Genomic DNA, 26553 nt, shown 5'->3' with positions numbered 1-26553 from the left:
ATTTTTCCAATGAAATCTATGGCCCTTATTACGGTTCTCACTTCCACTCCACGTTCACTTTCACTTCACGCACACATCACTTCACTTGTTTTTACCTGTCACGTACAGCGAAGTAATGAAAATGAACTCCGTGAAGTGACAGTGACAGTTAGGTGGTGTTCGGAATGGCCCTGTTCATTTCTCGTGACGTTTGTATTCGACTGCAAAGCACTGTCACGTGCTTATCTGCTATTTTGTTTTGAAAATCGACGGAAATTTCCTTGCATGTAAAGTTTTTTTTTTTGAAAATGGGTGTGGAATTATGGTTTGATACCGACAGTGAAGACGAGGAGGAATATTCCAATCTTGCTGTAGATCGAACGCGGATAAGGGATAATTCTAATCCGTTGGATCAAACCGAAAAATCGTAAGTATATGGAAACAGATTACTAGCTAAAATTTGAACGTGTATATCGAAACTTTCATACTTCACATACGTTTTCCAGTTTCATTCAATTCTTCAGAGTATCCAAGGAGATTTTCAAATACCTACTGGAGATAATCGATGCAAAAATCAATCCAGTACAACCAACAATCAATACGAAACTAACGATTTTAAATTGGCTCACTCCTTGACTAGCCTATTGGTCCCAAGCAAACGATTAACGTACCCCATTCTAGTCGAAATTCTACTACTACACAATGTTTGTTTTGATTCGCTATGAAAGTTTGACAGATAAAATGGGGGGTTCGTGGATTTTCCTATGTTTCGAGTGGTGAATCGATTAGCTTGGGACCAAAGAGAGTACCAGAACTGAGCCAAAAAGTTGAGCACGTTATTTCGGGACCTTCTAGTCTTAGAGTTACCTCTATGGTACAACCATAGAGGTAACTCTAAGACTAGAAGGTCCCGAAATAACGTACTCAACTTTTTGGCTCAGCTCTGGTACTCTCTTCGGTCCCAAGCTAATCGATTCACCCCTCGAAACATAGGAAAACCAATAACCCCTCATTTTATCTGTCAAACTTTCATAGCGAATCAAAACAAACATTGTGTAGTAGTAGAATTTCGACTAGAATGGGGTACGTTAATCGTTTGCTTGGGACCAATAGGCTAGTCAAGGAGTGAGCCAATTTAAAATCGTTAGTTTCGTATTGATTGTTGGTACAACCACAAACGAAGTGATAGACGGAGCGGCTCGAAAACTTTGGTGACGCACCTGCTATTGCAATTTTTCAGTGTACCACATGGCAACACCACTATTACTGGATTCACGCAGAAAAATTTATCGTTGATACAAACATATTTGAGGTAAATTTAAACGTATATTCAGTTTGTTCTGGCCACAAAAATAAACAAGGTTTATTTCAAACGTATTCCATGTTTGAAGTCATGTGATAATAATGTTTAAAATAAAAATAATGTTACGTTTATTTTAAAAATATTCGTGTTGAAAATAAACGTGAATATTTTTGTTTGGTTTGACAACTATGCGAACAAAAATAAATATGTTTATTTTAAACATCCTTCTTATGTTTGAAAGAAACATACTTAATTTTAAATTATATTAGCATTAAGGATAAAGCAAAAAAAAAAATGGATTGCAAAGATATGAAAAAACGAACTGCAGACAGGGCATCTAAACTCCTACTCTTTTTCGGGTGCGATTAAGGGTGGGCTGTGGATGTTGGGGTCTTGGTGCGAGATGCGGAGACCCGTCGTGGTGAGTGTCCGGAGGTTCCAGAGGTTCCAGTTCAGTAAAACCAGTGAAACTTTGTGATATTAGCGTCGTTTTGTCGTTTCTAACGCTGATCCTCATACCGGCCTCTTTATACGTTCGGTGTTGAAGGAGGGGCCGCCCCGGTTGATCCGGAATAGATTAGAAATCCATTTAGGATTTTCGTTTTTCTTCCGACGTCAGTTTTGGAGGAGGATGATACAGGGATTGGCTTCAGAAACGACAGAGTGACGTCAATACTGTGGGGTTTTTCCGGTTTTATCGAGCTGGAACTTTGTTAAGACACTTACCTAGGTGTGCCGTTTTCAGTTGATTGGCAAAGCTGGGGCAATTTTTTTCCCAATGTAAACAAGAAGGGAAAAAAGGCAGGGCACGCTAAAAATCGTTTACCCAAATAATATATTGTTGAAATAAACATGCTTTTGACTTTAATTCAAACGTATATATTTTTGTAGCAAACATGTTTATAATTTATTTTGAATTATTCATATGTTTATATAATAAACATTTATATTTTTGATTTAAATGAACAAAATTCGGTTCCGTGTTGTACCACATGGCAACACTACTAATGGATTGTACCACATGGCAACACTAAATGTACTAGAATGTTTTGGTTCTATCTCTTTTACTCTACTCTAAACTGAAATGCATAAAAAATGACAAAATGATACACTCCTTGCACACTGTCAAAGATCATATTGCACACAAAGTCAACTATGTTCAAATCAAAACAAAAATACTAGCCCATCTGCTGGCTGATGGCATAAGCTTCTAAGAATATTCTATCACAGCGAACCACATTATTTTAATTGATTTCTTCGCCAGTTGGTCGTCTGTAACTTCGTTTGTGGTACAACTGTCCACGGCAGTGCCTCCAATGATCATGCTGGCAGCTTCGTTGAGGTTTTTTGCAGAAGGCAACTACCAGAAGGGCGTAGGTAACGATAGATTTATTGGATTGGCACAACCAACGATGTCTTAAGTGCTGCAACTTCTGTTGGACATTATTGAAACTGAAGTGTGCCCAGCTGTAATCCAGTTTCCATTCGAAGAAAGAGAAACAAATGCGATTAAACTGGGTTTCTACGAGAAAACTGGATTTCCAGGAGTAATCGGATGCGTAGATGGAACCCACGTATCATCCCTCCGGCTCGCGATAAACACCTGTTTTACAACCGTAAAGGCTTTTACAGTCTGAATGTTATGTTGGTAAAGGAGATGCAAGGTGTTAGATCTCATTAATTTTACTCATGCAAATATTTGACAATTTACAGGTTTGTGATCATAACTTGATGATTCGGTATCTCGATGCCAACCACCCGGGCTCCTTCTATGACTCTTTTGTATGGAATGGCAATTCGCTGAGTCAGTTGCTTTTACAAAGATTCGACAATAGGGAGAGGAACTCCTGGTTACTCGGTAAGAATAGAGTTATTGAGCGTATTGAAATACTGTCAAGATTCCTTCTTCTTAGTGGAAAATATGTCAAAATTTTTTGTTTTGTCTTCAACTTAGTGTTTCATGATTTCAACAGTTTTTAAATGCATGGAAAATAAGGAAATCTCTAAAGTTTTCTGGACGTCAGTCAATTGAATCTATAATGTCCAGAGTTGTATCAACAATCAATACGAAACTAACGATTTTAAATTGGCTCACTACTTGACTAGCCTATTGGTCCCAAGCAAACGATTAACGTACCCTATTCTAGTTGAAATTCTATTACTACACTATGTTTGTTTTGATTCGCTATGAAAGTTTGACAGATAACATCAGGGGTGTGTGGATTCATGCAGAACATGCAGGGGTGAGTGAAATAGCTTGGGACTGCTTGGGACCGTTGTTCTGGTACTGAGTGAGCCAAAAATAATAATGATTTTCTTCGGGACCCAGTGGTCTTAGAGTTACCTCTATGGTTGTATCATAGAGGTAACTCTAAGACTAATAGGTCCCGAAGAAACGTGCTCAACCTTTTGGCTCAGTTCTGGTACTATCTTCGGTCCCAAGATAATCAATGCACCCCTCGAAACATGGGAAAATCCACGAACCCCTCATTTTATCTGTCAAACTTTCATAGATAATCAAAACAAACATAGTGTAGTACTAGAATTTCGACTAGAATGGGATACGTTAATCGTTTGCTTGGGACCAATAGGCTAGTCAAGTAGTGAGCCAATTTCAAATCGATAGTAACTCATCGTCACCAATGAGGTAAATACAAGGTGGGGAGCAACGCATATTGCCATAGTGTTAGTAGGGAAACAAAACGAAAACAATGTGAGGACAGGTTTGGTGACGTCACTATTTGAAACTGGATATTCAGTTGTTATGAAGGAAATTGTGTTTGCTGGTAGTTATTCAATTTAATGTGATTGAATATCACTCAAAATTTTGCAATGGTTCCAGAGCAGCGATTTTCAAATAAACCATTTGTGGGATAGTTCTATCAAGGGGGTTGCCGGTCGTTTATGATACCTATTTGTTTATTAGGGTACGTGTTTACCCTGGGGAAAGTGCTATGAATCTGCCTTATAACCTTATAATCAGATCACACCATTGGTTAATAAATTCAGGTTTTGATTAGTTTCGAAGTGCTTACTTCCTTTGACGTTACTTAATTTGGATTTGAAGGACACATTTTTCCTTAAAGTTGTACATGTGATCATTTTGCCCCATACTGATCATCTTACCACGTAAGTAAAAAAAAAATAGGCTGAAAATGTAATTTTCCTGTGAATTTATGTTTTATTTTTGTTGTGGAATCCTATAGCAGGATTATATAATTAGTTTCAGGTCAGTATTGTGGAATTTTATTCTACTTACGTTAGAATGGTCATCTTGGTCCACTTTTCTATTTGCAAGAACGAATAAGTTTGTATTTAATGTGAATTTCTTTTTTTTTTCAATTTTGGTAGTAAGTATATTGATTTATCATGGATATATGCAAAAGGTATATTAAAATAAGAATCATTTAGTCGTTTACATTTATGATGGCAACTTATATACTAGTTAATAAAATGCTTCAGTTTTTTTGAATTCTTACTCACTATTGCACTTCTTTGATCCACTTTTGTGGGACTATTTGCATCATTTTGATTAACTTCACTGTTTCCTTTTTGTGTTTTGAGCCGTGACTTCAGCCTACGGTTTTTAGCTTTTTGTAATTTGCTTTCCAGTATTTGTTTCTTCATATGACGCACTCGAATTGCAACCCTTTTTCTGGCATAGTTTTTAAGTACATCTTCTGGCAACTGCGGAAATTGATTTCTAAGTTTTCGCAAAGTCCTTTCACTTACATTTTTTTTCTTTTTAAAGCCAATTTCACTTCCTTCTGGTCCAATGTTATGCATCCAGTTGAAACAAGAATCGAGTTGCTCTCCAACTTCCAACCATTCCTGAGATGGCATCACCAACCCTCCATGCGAAATATCCTGAACGTAGTTTTCCTTATTCATTCCTGGATCATTTCCATCTTCTAGCTGGTACGTGAATGATCCTAAATTGGGATGATCCTTGGTTTGAGATTTGGCTATGTAACCCATGGCATATTCAAAGCCGTCAGCTTCCTCGAGATTCCGTAATTTGGACTCATGAACAAATGGATTTGAATTTTCGTCGTCACTGGAATCACTTTCATCACTATTCGATTTTCCGGAATCAATTTTAGCTTTACGGAACACCTTTGCGATAAGATAATCCTCTTCTATCAAAATATTCTGTGTATTTTGGTTGACTTTAACTTGCTTTGACAAGCCTTTCCCGAGAATCATCAGTCTTAAGCGGTCCAGGGCTTGCAGGGGTGATGGGTGATCATGTGTGCCTCCGTTGAGGCGAACCATTGCGAACTCATTCTCTACACAATCTTGATTGACTTTATAAGTCATGATAAAACCATCTTCCAGATTAGGCATTGTACGCACCTCAATCAACAGTTTTCTAGTTGACTCGATAGAAATTAGGATTGCTTGCTGAAATAGCTGGAAATATCGAATTGAATATTATTAAATTGTGTTAGTTTGTTAATCTAAAAACTTACCTTCATATTCGCACAAGCAGGAAGACAATGCTTCTCCAATACTCGTATATCCAGCATCAATGCTTCCATATTGTCTAGAATCTGATTTTGAAGTTCCAATTCCATTCCATAACATTTTTTTGATGGTATGTTTTGCTTCAGGCTATATGAGTTCATCAAATCGAACCATTTGTCTACGGTTTTAATTACCTCCGCCAGCAGGCAAGCTTCCTCGTACTGACCGAAGTGTCTTCTTAAATTAATTACCGTGGTATGGCTTAATAGCTGGGCAGCCAATCTCACGTTTTGTCGTTCTGAGCCATGAACAGATAGATGTCTAAAAGACAATTTAAATAGAGAATTGAATTCTACGGAACCTGACTCTCCATTTTCAGTCAAAGGCCTCTTCAACGTGGAAGTCTTTCGAACGAGCAATTCCAGGAACTTTTTCGTGACGAGTTTTCCTGTTTTAGATCAAAATAGTAAAATTTGTAAATTGATGCATGGTTTGACGATGACATTGTTTCACCTTTATGAAGAAATCCGGCATCCAACAACCAATTACGAATAAGCTTTAAAAGATGAGGAGCATCAGGAAAGAAGAAAATGTCATTTCCAGTTACTGGATGTTTCATCGATGTCCTCTTCGTTTCATAGTTGACACCGCAATCTCTCCATACACCGCGATTACCACCTCCACAATCATGGACATTGGCGACGACTATGAATCCGATCTTATGCAACCGTGTAATCAAGTCTTCAAGGAGCGGCTTGGTTATCTGCACGTCAAAACCGACATATATCGGTTGTTTCCATTGGGAAAACAATCCTCTAGCCATTACTAATTGCATCTCCGAATGTGGTCCAATGATGTCATCGTTTCTCTTATCGAGCTCGCAGGTGGAGTTAACAGACATTTCATCGTACACTAAAACGGTGATTTTTTCTCGATCAGACATGCGAGCACCGGCAATTTGAAGAAAAGTCAACACGTCTTCCAAAAATCCTTGTCGCATATTGATTTTAGATGCCCATTCACGCAAGCTTCGCAAGGATGGCAGAGGGTATTTAAATTCTGATCGTAGCACTTCATAAGCGACTTTGCTGTGGTATCTGTAAAACGTTATAAACATAATTTCCATTATAAACATTTAATTTAGCGAAAAATTTCAGGAAAGTTTTACAAAGTAAGGAATCGTTTCAGGAAAGTTTAGAATCAATTACTGATTAGTGAATCACTTTAGAAAAATCAATAATCACTTTGCTATTTACTTAATCAATTCAGAAAAATAGTAAATTAGTATTCAAGAACTAAAACACCTTAGAAATCTATGGAATACTACTACTATCTAATACTAGCAAATTTATTAAATCACTTCAAAAAAGTTGTGAACCAGTTTGTAGAGAAGAGAATCACTACAGGAAAGTCATAAATCATCTTGTAAAATACAAAATGACATCAAGATTACAAAGGAGGAGTGAATTTTTCAAGTTTAAGTGAAAATTCTGTTTTTTTATGATGGGTAGTGTATTTAAAAAAAATTTTAATCATACCTCAACGAGAACGACTTTGCAATTTCTTCCGCTGTCCAAACCACTTTTTTCTTATTGCCAAGTATCAAATCAATTTGGTTCTCTGTGAAAACTTTGGCAAACTCTTTTCTCACACGCTGGGTTATGTGGGCTTCTCTCACATCGTTTAGCTCACCACAGGCCTTTCGAAGATGTTCCACAGCACAGTCTTTTTCGCAAAGTTGTCGTTCTTTCTCTTTCAACTCCTTGTCTTTTGTTTTAATCACGTTCATCAGCGCGATGAATTTTTGGTTGTTCTGCATCACCTGTTAAAAAAAAATGTTTAAGCCAAGGTTGAATCATAGACAAACCGACATAACACCATGAACAAATTCGATTGCAAATCATCGGCTATAAGACACTACCGTCATCTGTTGAGCACCCTGTGGATATCAGTATGAAGGGCAGAGCACTCAATAGATCACGGAAGAGTGGAGCATCGAACTCCATATTAGATGCCTACGCGTCCCACCAGTGGGGTCAAATAAACATATAAATCAACCCTTAAATGAATAAATGATGATTGGCATTTAGTGTTGTCTGTGGATGAAGCCTTTTATTATCGATTTTCAATGAAGTAAAGAAGACTTACCCGCAAGCGCAAGCTCTTGATCTTATCGTTTCGTGCTTGGACCGTACTTTTCAAGCGCCGTACTTGGCTGTTTAATCTTGCAACATGATTTCCTACTTTTGTAGCACTGGTTGCAGCGGTGGTGCTAGAGGAATGCTCAATGCGGGTGGATTCTAAATCGGCACGAACGTGAATCGAATCAACCGGACTTGCATCGACGTCGAAAAATCCAGAATCATGTACTCCTCCCGATAATTCGATTGCTTCCAGAAGGACATCAAGGTTTGATCCGGAGCTGACAGCGACAGTTTCAGTCTGTTCAGTTGCATCCGACATTGGAACAAAACATTCAGATGGCTCCTGTGAACATGAATCCTCGAACTGCTGGTCAACCGGATGCTGTTTTTCGTGTACCTCGAGAAGCGCTTCTACCATCTTTTTCCTTTCTTTCAATGCACGTCGTTTTTCACGACCGGATACATGGGATACCGGTACACATGGTTTCCGTATGGTGGGACACGCTACAACAAAAGCTAATAAATATTGATACGCGTGACGTAAAAAATTAAAAACTTACCATTCTTTACTAGTATGTTTCGTGCCTTGCTTGCTGGCATCACCATATTTTGGATGGTGGCATTATTTTTAAAGCATTCATTGGAAAAATGCTGCGAGCAAATATACAGGGTTTTTCCCGGGTCACTGTTGAGTCCACAAAATTTGACCCAGTGGGACCGCGCTTTACCGTCCTTCGGAAACACATGGAAGCTCACGGTTCTTTCACTTATTTCAGCTTCCGCAGAAGAAAACAAGCACACATTCACTGCACACTTCGGCATTATTAACGAAAGATTCACTGGCTGAAACGATTTAAACAGATAACTTACACCGAGCAGCGATGAAAAAACTGCTAGTATCAAAACGTAAACACAAATGGTGACGTAGGCAACGCGAGAGGAAAAAGTAAACAACACTAATCAGCTGATCTATTTGTGTGTATTAGTGCGGATTTCCTCACCTTTGTATAAAGCTCATTGCATCGTCACTATCGTCCCGTTCCGCCTCTTCGTGTTCATCTTCAGCATTAGTACTGCCAGTTGTTTTCCGTCCCATCTCAAAATCGAGCTTCTGCTTCTTATATTTAAGCAGCTGCAACTGATATTGTAGCTGCTGACTTTTATGCTTTTGCTTTTCGAGCAGCATTTGCTTGTTGAAGTTGAATTTCTCCTCGTCCGGCTGAAAACGCTTCATTTCTAACTCAAACCGCTTCTTGTGTAAATCGTACGATTAACGCGAATATCGAGCACAATCCGATACATGCAGCTTTATCTTGCTGAGATCGTCGGTCTGCTTTTCGAGGAGAACTTTTCTATAATTTCGTTTGGTCGCTCGACCACGTAGCTGGCGTAGCTGGCTGACCTCTTCCATCCTCACGGGTTACATTATCATGCGTTGGCTGATCTTCCGTGACCCTCGGTTCCTCGATAGGATCTTCGACGCAACGGTCCGCTTGGCGTTCACCAATTGCGGATTGACTATATATCTAGATTAACAATTCAAGGGGTCCTTTCTGCATTTATCTATTAATTTTATGATTCATTCGATATTCTAATTGAGTAGCCACAGTTATGCAAACTTGCTTCATGCAATTTGTGCCAAATGGTTTAAAGAAAAAAAAAATGTAATCTTCTTCTTTTTATTCTTTGGCTATTATCCTCCAACCTGAACTTTACGCTTGCTCACAACTGATGGGGTTAAAGGCAAAGGGGTGCAATTGATTTTGATTGATTCTCTTCATTGACTATGTATTTATTTAATAATTCAGCGGTAAACATATTCCTTGATGCGGTTGCTATCCTTCATGACAGATGATAACCTCCTTTATCAAACTATGCAGCAGAAATAGTGTGAAATTGGTTGGTAAAGCCGAGATTATCAAAAGAGAAAGTCGATGAAGAGAATGGATCAAAATCACTTGTACATACCCTATTCCCAAGGAAGTCGAGAAGTTTTCCAACCCGAAAATTCTTTGACTGGACCAGAATGAGAACACAGCCATCGCCAGTGTGGTCTTAATTTTAACTGTGCTCCTTTATCCACAATTCTAAGGGAGGCTCTAAAAGATGTATTGTAATACATATCTACCACATATAATAAAAATCACAGGTGAATGGAATACATCAATGAGACGTATTGAAATGTTTTAACAAAGATACTGTATTCGTCCAATTACGCTCAGTAAATGATAGACCTAAGGGCGATTAAAATATGACTCCCACTATTTAGGGAGAGGGGCGGTCTTAGTCGCATTATGGCTGGGAATCGTGCCTACTTTGGACTCCGGAGGACGCTCCGGTCGAATAAAATTCGCCGCCGCACGAAGTTGACTGTCTACAAGACGCTGATTAGACCGGTGGTCTTCTACGACCACGAGACCTGGACTATGCTCGTGGAGGACCTGCCCTTGGTGTTTTCGAACGGAAGGTGTTGCGTACCATCTACGGTGGAGTGCAGATGGATGACGGAACCTGGAGGAGGCGAATGAACCACGAATTGCACCAGCTGCTGGGAGAACCATCCATCGTCCACATTGCAAAAATTGGGCGACTACGGTGGGTTGGGCACGTCGTAAGAATGCCGCACGACGACCCAGTGAAAATGGTTCTAGAAAGCGACCCAACAGAAACAAGAAGAAGAGGCGCGCAGCGGGCAAGGTAGATCGACCAAGTAGAAGGTGACCTGTGGACCCTTCGCAGACTACGAGACTGGCGAACTGTGGCCATGGATCGAGTAGAGTGGAGACGACTTCTTCGGACAGCAGAGGACAACAAGGCCTTAGTAAGTTAGATTGGTAAGTAAGGTGGTCTTAGAATTCAGGACAGAACGTGTAATAGGTATTAGAAAAAGCGTGACGCAGGGGGAAGGGAGGTGATAAAATTGATATATATGCGGACGTCATTATTGAATCGCCCTTTATAATTGGTAGCTGAATATTTTGCACTACGCGTTGCTATGTGTGAGTTTCTGGATTATGCTACACTCAAAAAATTCCACACGCCATCATCATGTGTCTCACACTTAATTTTGCGCTTATTGTGAAACACATCCATTTCATGTGTGAATCTTATGCTATGAACCATGCCTGAACACTATGGAGTTGAATTGTGACACACTTGGATTCTATGTGCCTCATATGGTGATATCAATAGCTTTGCACACCACAGTTCAATATTCTACAATATTCTACTTTATCGAATTCTACTTAACCGACTATAAAAATGAATCGACAAATATATAAACAAAACTGCCAGAGGCCAGAGCTTTCACATATATTTTTAATGGGTCTGATTTGGGATTCTATCATGGACTGTTGGGGTATGCTGCTGCCGGAGTCTTCGTTCGATCTCACTGTGCCACGGTTGTTCTCATATATGAGGCAGGTTGATAGGATAAAGTCACAACTCTTGTTATCGATGTTTACCTTTCTAAGCAAGCAATTCACATCGTAGTGAAATGCAAAACACTTTAAATCCATCTGTTTTGAACAGTAGCGTGATTCAATGTGCAATCAGTTCAGCTTCGAACCTGTTCGGATACGGTTGTGTATAAGTTTATTTCTGTTTTGTGCGTGCGTTCGCTGATTTTGCCAGATTAGCGCTGGCACTCTGCCTCCCGGACGGTTATACGTGTGTGATTGGTGGTTTTCTCGCTTTCCGAGAAGTTTTGGAATCGAAAAAGAAAACGTGATGCATCATGTTTGCAGGCATCAGAAGAAGTGTCACTATCTGCGTTGTTTGTTTTTTTTTCTTCGCTTGTGCTCCCGGTACAGAAATTTGTGGCGTCGCGTGTGATAGTTTTTGATTTCAGTTTGCTTACGCGTTGTATGATTTTGTGAGCGGTCGCTTCGTGTTCGCGTCATGGAACAATCGACTACATTCGACCAGAGGATTGATCCCCGTAGGGTGGGTCTATGATCGGAGCTACTACACCAAGCGTGACATAGCTGCTTGCAAGGGATTCAGTTGGACTGATTTGGTGAGATTGTTCCATTTTTCTACTTTTGTCTATTTAAACTTAATTTCTATGAATGCGTATCGTTTGGAATCATTTGATTCGGATGAGACTCTTAACTTTTATTTGTTTACATTGTGTTTCAATTGGTATTCTTAAGAACTTCATAAAATAAGGTTTCAATATTTAAATTGAGCAGATCGACTAGCCTGGTGGCTGCCGCTTTTGCTTACTGAGTAGAAGACCGTCGGGGATCCACATTGTAAAGATTCCCTATTTTCAGCTTTTTTACAGGCTGGAGTTGTTGTTTGAACCATTTAGTTTATCAATTTAATTTATCTGTATAACAATTATTCACAAGCATTCTTCCAGGTCAATTCAAGAATAGTTTGATGATGATAAATCTTCCTAATATTCACATTACAGTTATGACCCGATCCTGTCAATCTCTCCGCGCATCAGACTGTTAATTTTCAATAATTCCACATAATTGTAATTTCATACCTTCCTCCTTCAAGATGAATGTTTAAGATACGCATACTTTGCTAGCTGACAAAATGGGGTCATTGCTGTATAATTATTCTCTTTTTGCAGCCTTCATTCAGACTGGATCTATTGATTTAAATTATTTGAGTTTTCTTCCAGCTCTTTGATGACGGAACATCACTAGATTTATACTGTAATGATTCACTCTTACAGCTTTCACCCTGGTTTTGTCTGTTGATTTGATTTGTTTGAATTGGTTTTCAGCTCTTTGGTGTTGGCAGTCGTGGGCGATCAATTTTGCTCATGCTCATGCTCTAAGTTCATTTTCAGCATTTCGATGATGGAACGTCTTCAGATTTATATTATAAGGGGGCTTATTACGGATGTCACATCACGGTGAAAAGTTGTCACTTGTCGTCACGGTGAAGTGATTCCCATTTGATTTGTACGGTAATCACGGCTCTTATTCTGAGTATCACTTTCTTATCACCGTGTAGTGACACCCGTAATAAAGCCCAATGATACACCATTTGGTTTTGGCTTCGGGCAAATCCAAGTATAATGCATGATAACACTGATTCATTTAAAACCATGGTCGCATCACTTATCAAGGTGAATCCTGATCCAACGAACCCAACTTACTAACAAAATCTCCTTTTCTGTGTCTTTTGTTGGAAATTTCAGGGTTACATCTTCCTTATTGGGAGCTGAGGAGACATAGAGCTGCATCATATTGTATGTAAAATAATTATTATTTTCATTGCGGAATAACAGTTTTTTTATCCATAAAAATGTATTTTCATTATTACGTATTTTAATGTTCTGATATATTTCATTTCTCCATTACATATGTTTACTATATATATATATAAATAAATACTGGGTTGGGAGGGAGCATCAGGGTATCATTTGACCTGAAACTGGACGATTGGAGTGGTATGACAACCGGAGTCTAGGAGGGAATAAACACTATCATTTTCTTTATCCTACCGATTCGATTGTGATGGTGTGAATTCTACTCCAACAGTTTCAGTGAGATTGACGCGCCCTTCTTAACAAACCATCCTGTAGGAAGCTTAATAAGTATTGCGAATTGCGTTATTCGATTTGTTGGATCGTATCGTTGGAAGGAGATTCTTAAATTCCCGTGGATTTCGCGTAAGTGTCTCTGCTTACGGGTCCACCCCACCGTTTTTGGCCCTTCATACAGTGATATTGTGAATTCAGATCGGTAGCTCAAATTGATCTTGCTATTAAGTGGAGCTGCATACAAGACAAGATCTTCGAAGGGATGGTGGCTACCTTACATACATACATACATACATAGCGTGATTCAATGTGCAATACACTTGAATAGATAGTGAAAGATTTTCAACACTTCAAAGTTTGAAACACTATAAATTAACGTGTATAACACATTGAACCAAGGTGAAATACACTTAAAGTAAATGTGATTGTGCATTTAGAAAATCAAGTGTTTAAACACTTCGATCAAACGTGTGAAATTTTTTTAGTGTATATATTGAAATATTAACCATATCTCACATTAGGGCCCATGCATTAATTATGTCACGCTAAATCGAGCAAAAAATTACCCCCCTATCGTGACGTTTTTCCTATACCTAATGCATTGCTTGTCACAAAATCTTAGATCCCCCCCTCCCCCCCTTAGAGCGTGACATAATATATGTCACGTATGTCATTAGTGTTTGTTAAGTTATTCTCATGACTATGACCAGGTGCTAGACATATAAGTTGAAAATTTTCTCACTATGTGGCATAAGCAATAATAAGGTCTTACGTTAGCTCTATTTTAAGAATTATCTAGAAAGATTATGATTTTAAGTTTGAATATTTCCGGAACAGAAACAACATGAAGTGATCAGAAATCGATATTCGACACGGTTTTTGAACAAGGTAACAGTTGTTGAGAAATTTGAGACCCCAATCAATAGAAGACACATTGTTCCTGGGAGTTTCCGGATTCCTTGGGCCATTAACTTGAAACTATCGTACAACCATAGAGGTTATTCTAAGACCAGAAGGTCCCGAAGAAACGTGCTCAACTTTGGTGCTCTCTTCGGTCCCAAGCTAATCGCTGCTTCCCTCGAAACATAGGAAAATCCACAAGCCCCTCATTTTATCTGTCATTGTATAGTACTATAATTTCGACTGGAATGGGATACGTTAATCGATTTGCTTGCTACCAATAGGCTAGTCAAGTAGTGAGCCAATTTAAAATCGTCAGTTACTACCGGTTGGCACAACGATACTAAAATCATGTCTGTCACAGACTTGTAAGCGGTCACGGTAGTCGACACATTTTCTGTGATAATTGACTGCCTTTGCCTCCGACACTTGCAAAACAAGCTTTCATAGTACAGTACCAAACTAAAATGTCATATGACAGGCTCTGTCATACGACACTGTCACCGAAGACCGTCACGAATGTATGTATTTTAGTTTTTATCATAATAAGAGCTGCTGATGGTGTACTTGTGTGAATTCTGAAAATAGCAAGCAATGATGTCCTAGTAATAATATTTCTGATCAGAAATGGTTTGATTTACACCAAATGGAGGAATAACAACGAAATCACACATGTCATATGATAGCTATTTTGATAATTTTCTTTTAGCTCGAATGTTATTTTACCGCTCGTGTTGTGTGAGAGAGATGACGGTAGAGCATGAGTGTTCGAATACAAACAGACTGTCGCGCACGACAACGAAGCGAGTGTAGTAAAAAACGTCGACTATTTCAACCCCTGGTCTGTCATAAGTACAACTCGCAACCTTTTCGTTTGATGTTTGTAACCAGCACTTTTATTGTTATCCAATAGAAAGTGTTAGAACTATCTTGCGTTTTGGACTATCCTCTGTGATGGTCATAAATTTTACATTAAAACTATTGCTAGTTTCGAGTGCTTTTATTTAAAATGCATTTCATCATATGTTTTGTTGTTCATGTTAAATCTTCTAGATATTAATTTTCATACTTTTCTGGCTTAATTGTTTGGTAACGTCGACGAGTGCGGTTCTGCCTTACTTCAGGGTAATGTAATGCCATTTGTCAACTGAAAAGAAGCGAGAGTGAAGTTATTCAGATTGAAAAATAGTGTACATTTAATGCAATTAAAGTAATGCAAGGGACTGTTGTTCGGATAATCCATGCAATTCAAAACGAACAAATTCATAAAAGCATTCAGGCCGTTGATTTACTTGCACTACTAAATTAAAACGAGCTATTAAAATTAACAGATAATCAACCTTTTCTAGACCATATCCACCGAAAAGTCACGATGAAATAAATATTACATAATTCTACGGTAAGCAGCGTGGAGACGTCAATTGCGGTTCGTTTGTTCCAACGTACATTAGTGGGAATGCGTGGTCTCGTCGGGGAGATGATAACGCAGAACTACAACTTGGAATAGGAATTCTCTTCGCGGAAGTGCCACTTGTAAACTACAACAGTTGCGGGAAATGGAAGGGAAAACAAAATCATTGAATGGCGGAAGGTGAAGCAGTAGAAGCGAGCAAAACATAATAGGAACTGGAAACCATAACCGTGTACAAAAAAATAACGAATGGTACTTACTGACATCGCTGTGGGGCTCGGACTTTCCTTCATTGGAACTCTTAGTCAACAGCTCTTCGGCAGCATCAGCGGCCAACAGATAGGGAGATCCCTCAACCATCGTGTTCAAACTGTTGTAAGAAGCATTAACATTATTAATACTATTAAAATAAGCCGAAATAGAACGTACCAAGAGATGCCACTAACTTCCACTGTCTTATTGATCAATGTTTCCCAGAATTTGTGGGTTTCCTCAACTACCTTGGTCGCAAAAGCAGCATCCTTAGCCTCTCCGTTGAATGCAAACTGGTTCTCCGGTTTGCCGTCCGGAATCTTATAAATCTTGAACCACTCAACCGTGGCCTTGAGCAATCCCGGAAACACCTTATCCACATCATTGATGTCGTTCAGCTGATCAGCGACCGGATCGTTCACATCAATTGAGATAATCTTCCAGTCGGTTTCACCCTCGTCAATCAAGGCGACCGTTCCGAGGATCTTAACCTGGACAACCTCACCGCGCTTGGCCACACGGGAGCCGATTTCCAACACATCGATTGGATCGTTGTCACCCTTGCAACCGGTGTTCGGGTCCAGATGGTCGGGATTTTCCCACGTTTGCGGTAGTGCTCCGTAGTTCCAGATGTATCCGTGGTGAGGGAAGCAGTTGGCCACGAACCGTAACTTGCCTTTCTTGACGTCCTGCTTGATGGGGTTCAGAGGATCGGCCAGAGAGATTTCCATCTTTGCGTTGGTCCAGCGAGGTACCTCTACAACCATGTTGAACACCGTTTTGGCATCGTTGGCGTACAGCGGAATGTCATGCATAGGCGAGATCGATTGGGCGTCCTCGGTTTCTGAAAGAAAGAGTGTGGGTTGTTGAGATCTGGGTACTGAGGAGTCGATCGACTTCGTTTTGCAAGCTAAAGGAAAACTGCTTGATTTTTGTCATGTTTAAAACTTGTTGGCAGTGTTGTCACAGACTATAAAAATGGTTAAAGTGACTACAAACCAGTGTTGGAAAAGTTCGCGATATTTCACGAAGTTCACCAACGGAAAAGTTCGCGAGTCATAGTGAGTTTTCGCGAACTTTTCCATCACTGCTACAAACAACTCTCCATATATTTAAAGGGACTTAACTTTTAACTCTTAATACAGTCATTCATCTCCACTTCAACATATTTCGATCTCTCCCGCAGGATTACAATTAAATCTGAGGCATCGAAGGAGACCCCCTTGGCAAAGCATATTACGTAGTTTTCATAACAATTATTTTATAAAGTTCCATAAATTGAAATGTCCGGTTTACTTGCGTTGTTCATCATCAAGTCAGTAAAGTTGTTCATTAAGAAACCTTAATCGTAGTCCTGTAGTGGCGCACTTTGTTGTTGTTTAGAAGTTCCCCTGGTTGATGTCAGCTAAATTCATTCGTACAGTTTTGTGTCTTTAAGGAAACAGAGCAAAGCTGTTTCTGTTGAAGGGTCATTAGCAAGAATATCTCTTTTACCAGTTTCTAGTCCGTATATTCTTCTCGAATCTTGATACTGAGGGCAAACAGCAATAATGTGTTCGACAGACTGCCGAATCCCACAAAAATCGCATAGGCTTTGATCGTATCGTCCCGACTTGGAAGTGACTAATTCGTGTGGCCGGTTCGCAACCTAGATAGGATTCGTTAATCTTTTCTATTGGTCATTCCATTTGGTAGTCTCACCTTTGACCTTACGACGAAAAAGGTCTCTCTCTTGTTGCCATGCTACTGTCCAAGCTACCGAAATTATGTTTTTAACCCAGGTTTTGACATCTTCAAAGGGTACCTGTGTGGTGAGTAGCTGCGAATCTGGACCTAAGGCCGCAAGCTTATCTGCGCTTTCATTGCCCGGGATGCCACAGTTTCCGGGAATCAAAACGAAAAGAGTGTCGGGTTTCACTGTCGCCCGGATCATTTGTACCCATGGGTGACGTATATGGTCCGTTTTAAGGGCTTTAAGGACACTCGCGGAGTCTGATAATATGGCAGTTTAAGTTGCCTTTGCAGTGGTCGCTGCTTGATGAATAGCTATGGCCTCAGCCGAGAAGACTGATCACATGTTTGGTAGCCGCTGGTGTATCACAAGATCTCTTCCTGACACACCAACACCTACTCTGCAATTGGCCTTGGAACTATCGGTTTATATTAAATCATCTAACGTCGTCGCTTTCATACGATTGAAAGTACTTATAACTCCAGCCTTACTCTCTTCGACTTTATAAGAACGTTAAAAAGACCAGTTGACCTTCGGTTTGGAAGAGTCCCACCCTTGGCCTCCGATCCGGTCTAATTCAGCTATCGGTTGGAGTTCCTGATGAGCCAGTTTCTGAAGGAGTTTGTTAGCCTCCCTTAGGAGGAACACTCCCTCCTCATCTCCATATGTCTTTTTCATGAAGCTCAAAGCTCTCGAGCAGGTGGTTATGGCCATGATGTAATGGAAAGGTAACACTCCAGCTTCGACACACGCTGACGACGCCGGCGTGGATGGTAGCAAACCAGAGACTATTCTTATGCAGCGATTGTAGGTTGGTCCTAGTTTCTACAAAATCTCGTCTGAAGATCGGCAGGTGAGTTCTATACCGTATAACAGTCTGCTCGTTACGATGGCAGTGGAAACTCGGAGCGCTGTATCGCGGTTACTGTGATTCCGACGGTTCGTTATCAAGCGTAATAGGCGGACCGTGTTGAAATGTTTTTGGAGGTTTCTCGGCGTCTAGATAGACGCCGAGAATGCGACAGCTGGTTTTGTATGGCACTGTGTTGCCTTCTATTTTGATAGGGTTTGACTCCGCCCGGTGTCGGCTTTTACAGATGTGCGTAAAGTTACTCATGCTCGGTGACAACTCAAAACCTACCGATTTGGCCCATCTTTTAACGGCATTGACAGCTGCTGGAAGCTTTCTCCGAAGTGAAACTGGTCTATGTCCGAAAACAACGAGGACGATGTCGTCAACATAAACAAATATGTATATATTTTTGGGAAGGTCCCCAAAGACTCCGTTCATAGACACTAGGAACAGTGTGACTGTGAGAACAGAGCCCTGGGGGACTTAAGTCTCTTCCCTTGCGATGATTAGACCTATGATTCCCGATGCCGACTTGGAAGGTTCTGTTCTTGAAGAAATTCTGGACAAAGTGAAGTATGTGGCCGGATAGGCCCCATTCAGATAATTGCTTTAAGACGAAGGGTGTCCATGTCCTGCACTGAGGCAAATAGACCTAAGAATTTCATAAGGCTCGACTTATGAACAACATATATGAATTTCATAAGCGTGACTTATGAATGATTTTCTGGTAACATGAGGTAGCTCTTATATGCCTTTAACCATTTCATTTTCCCAAGCGTTGAAAGACGAGTGGTCAACACACGGGCCCCCTAACCTTAACATCCATTTTACGGTTCCAGTCTTCTCCGATTTATTATTTTTTGTCAACATTATTTTTTATAAGGCATATCAAAAAAATTCACACTCATTTCTTATGGCTAGAATTCATATGTGTTTCTTATGGAATTCTTACGTTCTTTTGCCTGCGTGTGTTATAAGTTTTAGACAAGTCCAAAGCCTTTTGTTCTCCTCTTTCCGCTTAGGGAGTATACCCTACCCCACAGTTCGGTAGTAGACTGGTTACTATTGATCCCGTCAATGAAATCTTCCCAATTCCTGCGTTTGGCATCTCTGATGATTTGTCTGCATTTATTTCTCTTTGATCGATATTCTGCTATCATTCTTCGGAAGTCTCTTCACTGCTCTCATTGCCTTCCTTCTAGCTTTGAAAGCCGCCCTGGTTTCCGGAGACCACCAATGCAGGGCTTTACGGCCGGGAATGACACTAGTCCTAGGTATGGAACCTTTAGCAGCATCGTAGATAGTGGTGGTGAGTTGATCGATACTAGACGGCTTATTGACATCTAGACTTTTCTCTATGGCCGTTTCAAATGCGGCCCAATCCGCCTGATCGTAACGCCAGCGAGGGCGTCGAGATATCTCGAGGGGTTTACTGTTGATACCGATTACAATGGGGCGGTGGTCACTATCCAGAGGGTCCTCAAGACAGGATCATATTAGACGCTTCGTTGTATCTCTACTGGCCAATGATACATCGATTGCAGTGTCCGTGCCCCCGCATAAAAGTGGGAGTTCCATCGTTTAGAACAACTAGAAATTAAGCTGGTGGTTTAAGGCTGCATCTCTGGGTCATCATCCGACGGGCCATGTAGGATGTCCGGCGGAAGGTGACGGTTGTCACTGACGTTTGCAGATCTTATTTTGAGAGGTTGGTTAACTTTGGGATCGATCGGTGAACGCAAGCGTTTAGACGATTTGCATCTCGGTTTCTCGTTTCTCTTTTGGCCACGGCTGCGACTCTTACGGGGCTTGTTTTGTTTCTGTTGGTGCTATTGTTGGAAGTCTTTGTTGTTGGCCTTGCTGGAGTGACTAGACTCTAACGCAGCCTGAGGGGCTGGAAGTCCGACGGATTTAGCATCCCTTCCGGTTCCCTTGAGCAAGGCTAGGTATTGCTGAGATATTTCGTTAAGCTGGCTCTTCGTCGTTCTGTACAGATTTTTGTACATGTTCAGGTCATGCTGAAGTCGGTCCGTGATAACTTGCTGGTCTTGTAGCTTTTTTATTCCATTTGTCTTTTTGTTCTTCCATTTCCTTATCTTTCTTGTTTAAACGCTCTTCCATTTCCGCCAACCTCCGTCAATTTTCGTTGCTATTGCTGATGTTACCTGCTTGTCCGGATTGTGAAGAATTGTGCCTTTGCTGGTAGATCTTCTTCGCCGCGTCATATGCCAATCCCAGATCAATTCGTATTTTGGTGATTTCATTTTCGGCCACGTAAACTGGACACTTCTTACTCGATACAGGGTGTTCAGAAGACTTGCATTTGGGGCAATGTGGGGCAAAACGGCAGGTGACTCCTCGAACCACCTCGTGATCACCAGCACACATGCCACAGATTGCTTTTTTGGCACAGCACAGTTTTGTATGTCTAAACTCCAAGCATTTGTAACACTGCATGGGAGCAGGATAATATGGCCTGGTTTGTACACGGAGGTAGCCGAGGTAAACGTGTTGTGGGATCGCAGTACCGGATACGGTTAGAATCAACATCGGTGTATTGATCCTATCATCCCCGACGCCTTTCCGGGTGATTCTCCTAACAGAAGATATGCCTTGCCCTGCTAGGATGTCTTTTACTTCCTCCTCGGTGAGATTTACCACTTCGTAGTTGTGTATTACACACTTCACATAATTGTGAATCGGATGCTCTTCGATGCTGATCGGAGTGTGATCGTACAGTTCTTTCAAAGATTTCAATGTATCTACCTGCTCTGGTCTTCTGACTTTCAGGGCGTAGCAGGTTCCTCGATTTTCGGGAAATGCACCCTCGATCAGTCCGCAACATTGCGTTACGGATAGACTAACCACAGTCAGATTTTTTGGTAGCACAGTTGGTTCAAATGGTTATAGTCGTAGGATTGTCAGTGGGCCATGAACGTTTTGTGGTTTCATCCATTCGGGAACTGTGCGTTCCCTGTATGATCCATCAATGGTATTACAACCCGTTGCTCCACCACCAGGATCCCCATCGAGGGGGAAGTCCCATCCACACTTCATAGTCGACATGGCATGGAACGGTTTTCAGCAAGCGAAGTCCAGAATAGCGTCGTATAACTTCCGTGGTGGAGATGCCCTCATGTACAGCAGTCACAGCACAGCAGCAGCACTCTCAGTGTGATGCACACGAACAGCAGTATGGGTTTTTTTTTGCACACAACTATACACGATTCGCGAGCGAATGAGGCTATACCAACGGAGGTAATTGTTTGCCTTTTGTTTATCACTACCGAATAGCGCGTGTAATGTATCAATTTCAGAACAGCGTCACTAGATTCTGAATCTAAATGCACTCCGCGCACTAAAACGAAACGCGTTGGAACTTCTCGGGATAATAACTGGCAAGTATCGAAGTGAAAAAAACACTATTGTATACCGCATGAACTAGAAAGCGACCAAATGCGACTGTACGTAGCAGAAGCTTTCGATTAACTGACTAAAAAAGTTGAAAATAGTGACTGATTACAAGAAAATATGACTTTAGAGACTTGGCCTTAAAAAGGAGAGTGACTGGCTTGAAAAAAGTGACTCGCTACCAGCCCTGCACCTGTCAAACTAAACAATATGTTACCTTAATAAAGACAACCAACTAACTAAGCTGAATTCGACTAGGGGGGACCGGCTGTCAAATCAACCTACTGATCATCTTGTATGAAACTGGTTCCAAACGTAAACAAACGCTGTAGGTTTCTTATGGCTTGTTTACGTTTGGAACCAGTTATGCGAGGTAGGCGACGATTGTTCGTATTTGACAGCCACCTCCCCCCCTTGGAATTCGATTGATTACCAACTCTAAACTATAGTCGCTATATTCATAGTCTGGCGGATAGAATCTCGGGAACCAATTGAGCTGTCAAATAGCGGAACCAATCGAGCAAATCACGACCAACAACAGAAAAGAGCACATCAGTTATTGCGAACAAAACTTCGGAAACCCTTTTCTCATGACTAAATGCTCGCCTACGCAAACTAACACCATCTTTGGGTTGGAGAAAGTTTCCCCTATCCGATGATGCCGTTAATTTGCGTTCGATTTGTGAGGAAAGAATAATCAATGTTTTGTTTATAAAACTTGATAGTACCTTGTCAATTGTTGGTCTAAAATATATTAAATTGGTTCCGCTTTTTGATAGATCGAAATTCTATCCGCCAGACTATGAATATAGCGACTATACTCTAAACCGGATCACCGAAAAACAAACAACACTAAATAATTTTTCTCGAATAACAACAAACGTGACCAAAACAAAAGTCAAGCGAAGTTTTGATCAATGACAGATGACTTCTAGATGACTTGTCTTCACAGGGATCTTTGTATATTCGAGTCTCTTTACCACTGTGGTCGGAATATCATTGTGCTTGCCAAACATGCATTGGTTGGCATAGAAAGCTCTCACTTTATAACTGTGGAAATGCTTCAAAGAAGTCGAGAACAGTCAAAACGCTGGCGTAGGAAGCGCAAAAATCCAGAAAGATTAAAATATGTTCCAATATAACTTGCTAGCGATCAGCGTTTAGCGTCGCTAATACACCGGTTAGCAATGGCCTCAACTGAAAAATAAATAGTAAACAACTAATTATTTACCACATTGTTATGCTATGGAAAACGCTGATGGTGAAGCGCGGAGAATAGCACAACTTCACACAACGTCCAGACTTTATCAGGTTCCATTTATTACGGTACTTGTTATCACATTTCTCGGAATTCAATTTCGCTGATTAACATATCAGGGTAATGCCAATTCCGGATTGACATATTACGGGATACCTATTGGTTTGAATGGAATTCCCATCATTATTTCCTAGGAAATTTTAAAGAAATGCTCAGAACTATAAATAATAATTTTACAAATAATTTATTTGCAAATAAATCAATGTATATAAGTTAAATAAATCAATGCCCATCAGAATTTACTTAGAGACCATAACAGAACTCTTTTGGAATTATGCTTAGGCTCTGAACCATTTGGCGATTTTTTTAACTTTTGGTTAAAATTTGACACATGAAAAGTTATCGATTAACCCTGCTATCCGAGCATGGTTATTTCTGACAGACAAGAAGTTAAATTTTGGAAAACGTGGCTCGAAAATCGGTCGATCGACAGCACGGAGATTTTCGAACATGGAAAATAACTTTCGAAGTGTCACTTTTAACCACGAGTTAAATTTAACTCAGCAAATGGTTCACAGCCTTAGGATGCGTCTAGAATCAGAAGGTTCTTAGAGCTTCCTAAGGCTGTGAACCATTTGCCGAGTTAAATTTAACTCGTGGTTAAAAGTGACATTTCGAAAGTTATTTCTTATGTTCGAAAATCCCCGTGCTGTCGATCGACCGGTTTTCGAGCCACGGTCGTCAAAATTTAACTTCTTGTCTGTCAGAAGTAACCACGCTCGGATAGCAGGGTTAATCGATAACTTTTCATCTGTCAAATTTTAACCAAAAGTTAAAATAATCCACCAAATGGTTCAGAGCCTAAGGCTGTGGTCCATTTGGTGAATTTTCACTTAAATTTGACACTTCGAAACTAAATTATAATGTTCGAAAATCCCTCTGTTGTTGATCGGCCAATTTTCGAGAAGGTGTGTGTCAAAATTGATTCCTTGTCTGTCAGATATAAGTCTGCTGGAATAGCAGGTTAATTTGGAAATTTTCCATCTGTCAAGTTTAAGTGAAAATTCGCCAAATGGAACACAGCCTAAGAGTTCTAGCCCGAGTTTGTTTTTAATTTTCCCTATAACTACACGACTAACCAGAACGACTCAGCCACTGAATAAAATTGACTCAGAGTATTTTCTTTCCATACGAAATTTACTCATATTTGGGAAAACCTGCAGTTTTTCATTAGCTATGTGTTCCTGCAGGTTTTCCCAAAGATGAGTAAATTTCTTATGGACAGAAAATGCTCTGAGTCAATTGAATTCCGTCACAGAGTCGTCCCTGGTTGGCCGTGCACATCACACTTAAGAAAATCGAAAATAGCAATTAGGTACATAGAAATGATCACACTTATTTCCTACATTAACGAATGTCAATGTCGATCGTTATCTATCCGACAAATTGACATGCAAGAGCACATTCTCGCAACCGGTAACAGAGTACGTCTAATTCCGTTTACCAAGGAAATAAAACGAAACTGATGAGTTGGATACATTTGGAAAGGTAATAAGCAAGCACGTAACGTAAATTATAGATTACCATTCTAGCTTTTAAGACAGGTCAAGCTAATTTTCCTAGAATGCTGTCTTGTAAGCTTCACACCTTCAAGGAAGACCGTACTGAGATCTAATCAACTGATAAGACAAACGTAAAAGGAGTAATCTTACGCGCACGTTGATAAGGTGTGTTCCATGCAAAGGTCACCTCCTCTACGACAGAGAAATGTGTACACACGCAAGCAACATCAATTATTGAATCATGTTATGTAAATTACTATCGTCCGAATTTCATCATTAAAAATTAGGTGCTCATATTATATGCGATAAAACATCAATAAATAGTTGCATTGAGGTTATGCATAGTAAATCACCACTTCCGCTAATTATGTTGTCAACAATCACAAGTAATTGCCTTCCCACCAGCAGACGAAACTTTCACCCCATCAAATCAAACCTTAATTTCAGAATCAATTTAGCATGAATGGAGAAAACCAACGTTGCAAAACTACTCACTGAAGAACATCCGATAGTCGGTGGAATTTGGTGCGCCCCGTTCCACGGTGTGGTACTTCTTGACTGTTCCAGTCATCTTGATGCAACTGCTTCCCGTGGCTTCTGATGCGAAACTGCGACTGCTGCTCCAATCACTTCTACCGCCGATTCTTGATCCTTCAGCTACGGAATGTAATCCGGCGATACAGGTTTCCGTGCGGATAAAACGTGCTGCTACTACTCCGAGTTGACACTGCAGTTGCTGCTGCTGTTGAAAACACCGCGTCAGAAGATGGACTGCCGTCCGGCGGCCAACCCATGATGGAAACATTTTTAGCACTGTGTTATTGTGGTCGTAAAGCAGACAGTTACGGTATCTAGCAAAATCCATAGGCACGAAAGGTTCAATATATTGGGCCTTACGAGTGTGTGCGTAACTGATGACGTTGAGGGTAGGGTGGGAATCAGTAATAAAACAACATTAAAATGGTTATTTTCTTATTCATTAATTTTGTTAACATTAATTTCTGTTGTTCTCAAATGGATTAAGATCAGTTAGTATACATATTTGGCAACCGAGTTAGATAATTATAAGCAATGCTTACCACTAGCAACGACCGCATAAATTACCTTGAAATATGAAAACTTGCTTCTAAGTAACGATGATGGGAAAGTGTGCATGCGACCGTGTGAGTGCCGCGTTTGACAGATTATGGTGTAAACGTTTATCAAGAGGTATGTTCATTTTGGTGTTTAAACGGGTATTCGATGTTGATGATTATTATCTTGAGAGCAAAGCTTGTTTCTGGACATGTTAATTGTGGAAACAATGTTTGTTATGAGATTAGGATCTGTTAGGAAATAACGTAACGCATTGGGGGGAAAGAACAAAAGTGTTACTATTTGTTACACTTTGTTAATGTAGCCTACGAAAACCAACACAATCATCGGGTTGGGGAAGGTTTCCCCCACCGATGATGCTTTTAATTTGCGCTCGGTTGACTATAGGAAAGAGCAATCAAAGTTTTGTTTTACCTTTTCAAATATTGTTCTAAAATATATTGGGTCCGGTTTTTGATAGATCGAAATTCTATCCGCCAAACTATCAACCCATATTCTTGTTTTCGTTCGAACCGTAGTTTACATACAAATTTTTTTTTATTGAAAAATACGGTTCGAACGAACACAAGAATATGGGTGTACGACTGTATTTGTTAACCCAGCACGGAAGGTTAGTCTAACATGAGTCTAACGTTAGTCTAACACGTTAGACCATTAGACTAACATTTGGTCTAACG

General features: G+C 40.2%; 2 protein-coding genes and 1 pseudogene across 3 annotated transcripts; 1 reads left to right on the top strand and 2 right to left on the bottom strand.

Moving 5' to 3' along the window:
• Positions 1 to 287: 287 nt before the first annotated feature.
• On the top strand, positions 288 to 5208 carry LOC135715258 (putative nuclease HARBI1; annotated as a pseudogene).
• A 2069-nt stretch (positions 5209 to 7277) lies between these two features.
• LOC135715257 (uncharacterized) lies at positions 7278 to 8816 on the bottom strand. Its single transcript, XM_065238585.1, has 3 exons — positions 8454 to 8816; positions 7898 to 8397; positions 7278 to 7571 (listed from the first exon to the last, which is right to left on the bottom strand). The coding sequence occupies exons 1-3, from the start codon at positions 8713 to 8715 to the stop codon at positions 7278 to 7280; spliced, it is 1056 nt and encodes a 351-aa protein (XP_065094657.1). The 5' UTR covers positions 8716 to 8816.
• A 6586-nt stretch (positions 8817 to 15402) lies between these two features.
• LOC135715259 (inorganic pyrophosphatase-like) lies at positions 15403 to 25601 on the bottom strand. 2 transcript variants are annotated; one of them, XM_065238587.1, is made up of 4 exons: positions 25277 to 25601; positions 16143 to 16809; positions 15974 to 16083; positions 15403 to 15449 (listed from the first exon to the last, which is right to left on the bottom strand). In XM_065238587.1, the coding sequence occupies exons 1-4, from the start codon at positions 25584 to 25586 to the stop codon at positions 15418 to 15420; spliced, it is 1119 nt and encodes a 372-aa protein (XP_065094659.1). In that variant the 5' UTR covers positions 25587 to 25601; the 3' UTR covers positions 15403 to 15417. The 2 variants fall into 2 exon arrangements, with proteins under 2 accessions (XP_065094659.1, XP_065094658.1); XM_065238586.1 differs by lacking the exon at positions 15403 to 15449 and adding an exon at positions 15565 to 15840.
• Positions 25602 to 26553: the final 952 nt, after the last annotated feature.

Source organism: Ochlerotatus camptorhynchus, unplaced genomic scaffold, assembly GCF_037179485.1.
Source record: "Ochlerotatus camptorhynchus isolate MF236.1 unplaced genomic scaffold, CSIRO-AGI_Acam_v1.1 ptg000839l, whole genome shotgun sequence".
NCBI classification, from domain to species: Eukaryota; Metazoa; Arthropoda; class Insecta; order Diptera; family Culicidae; genus Ochlerotatus; species Ochlerotatus camptorhynchus.
This window is presented reverse-complemented; position numbering and strand designations above follow the sequence as displayed.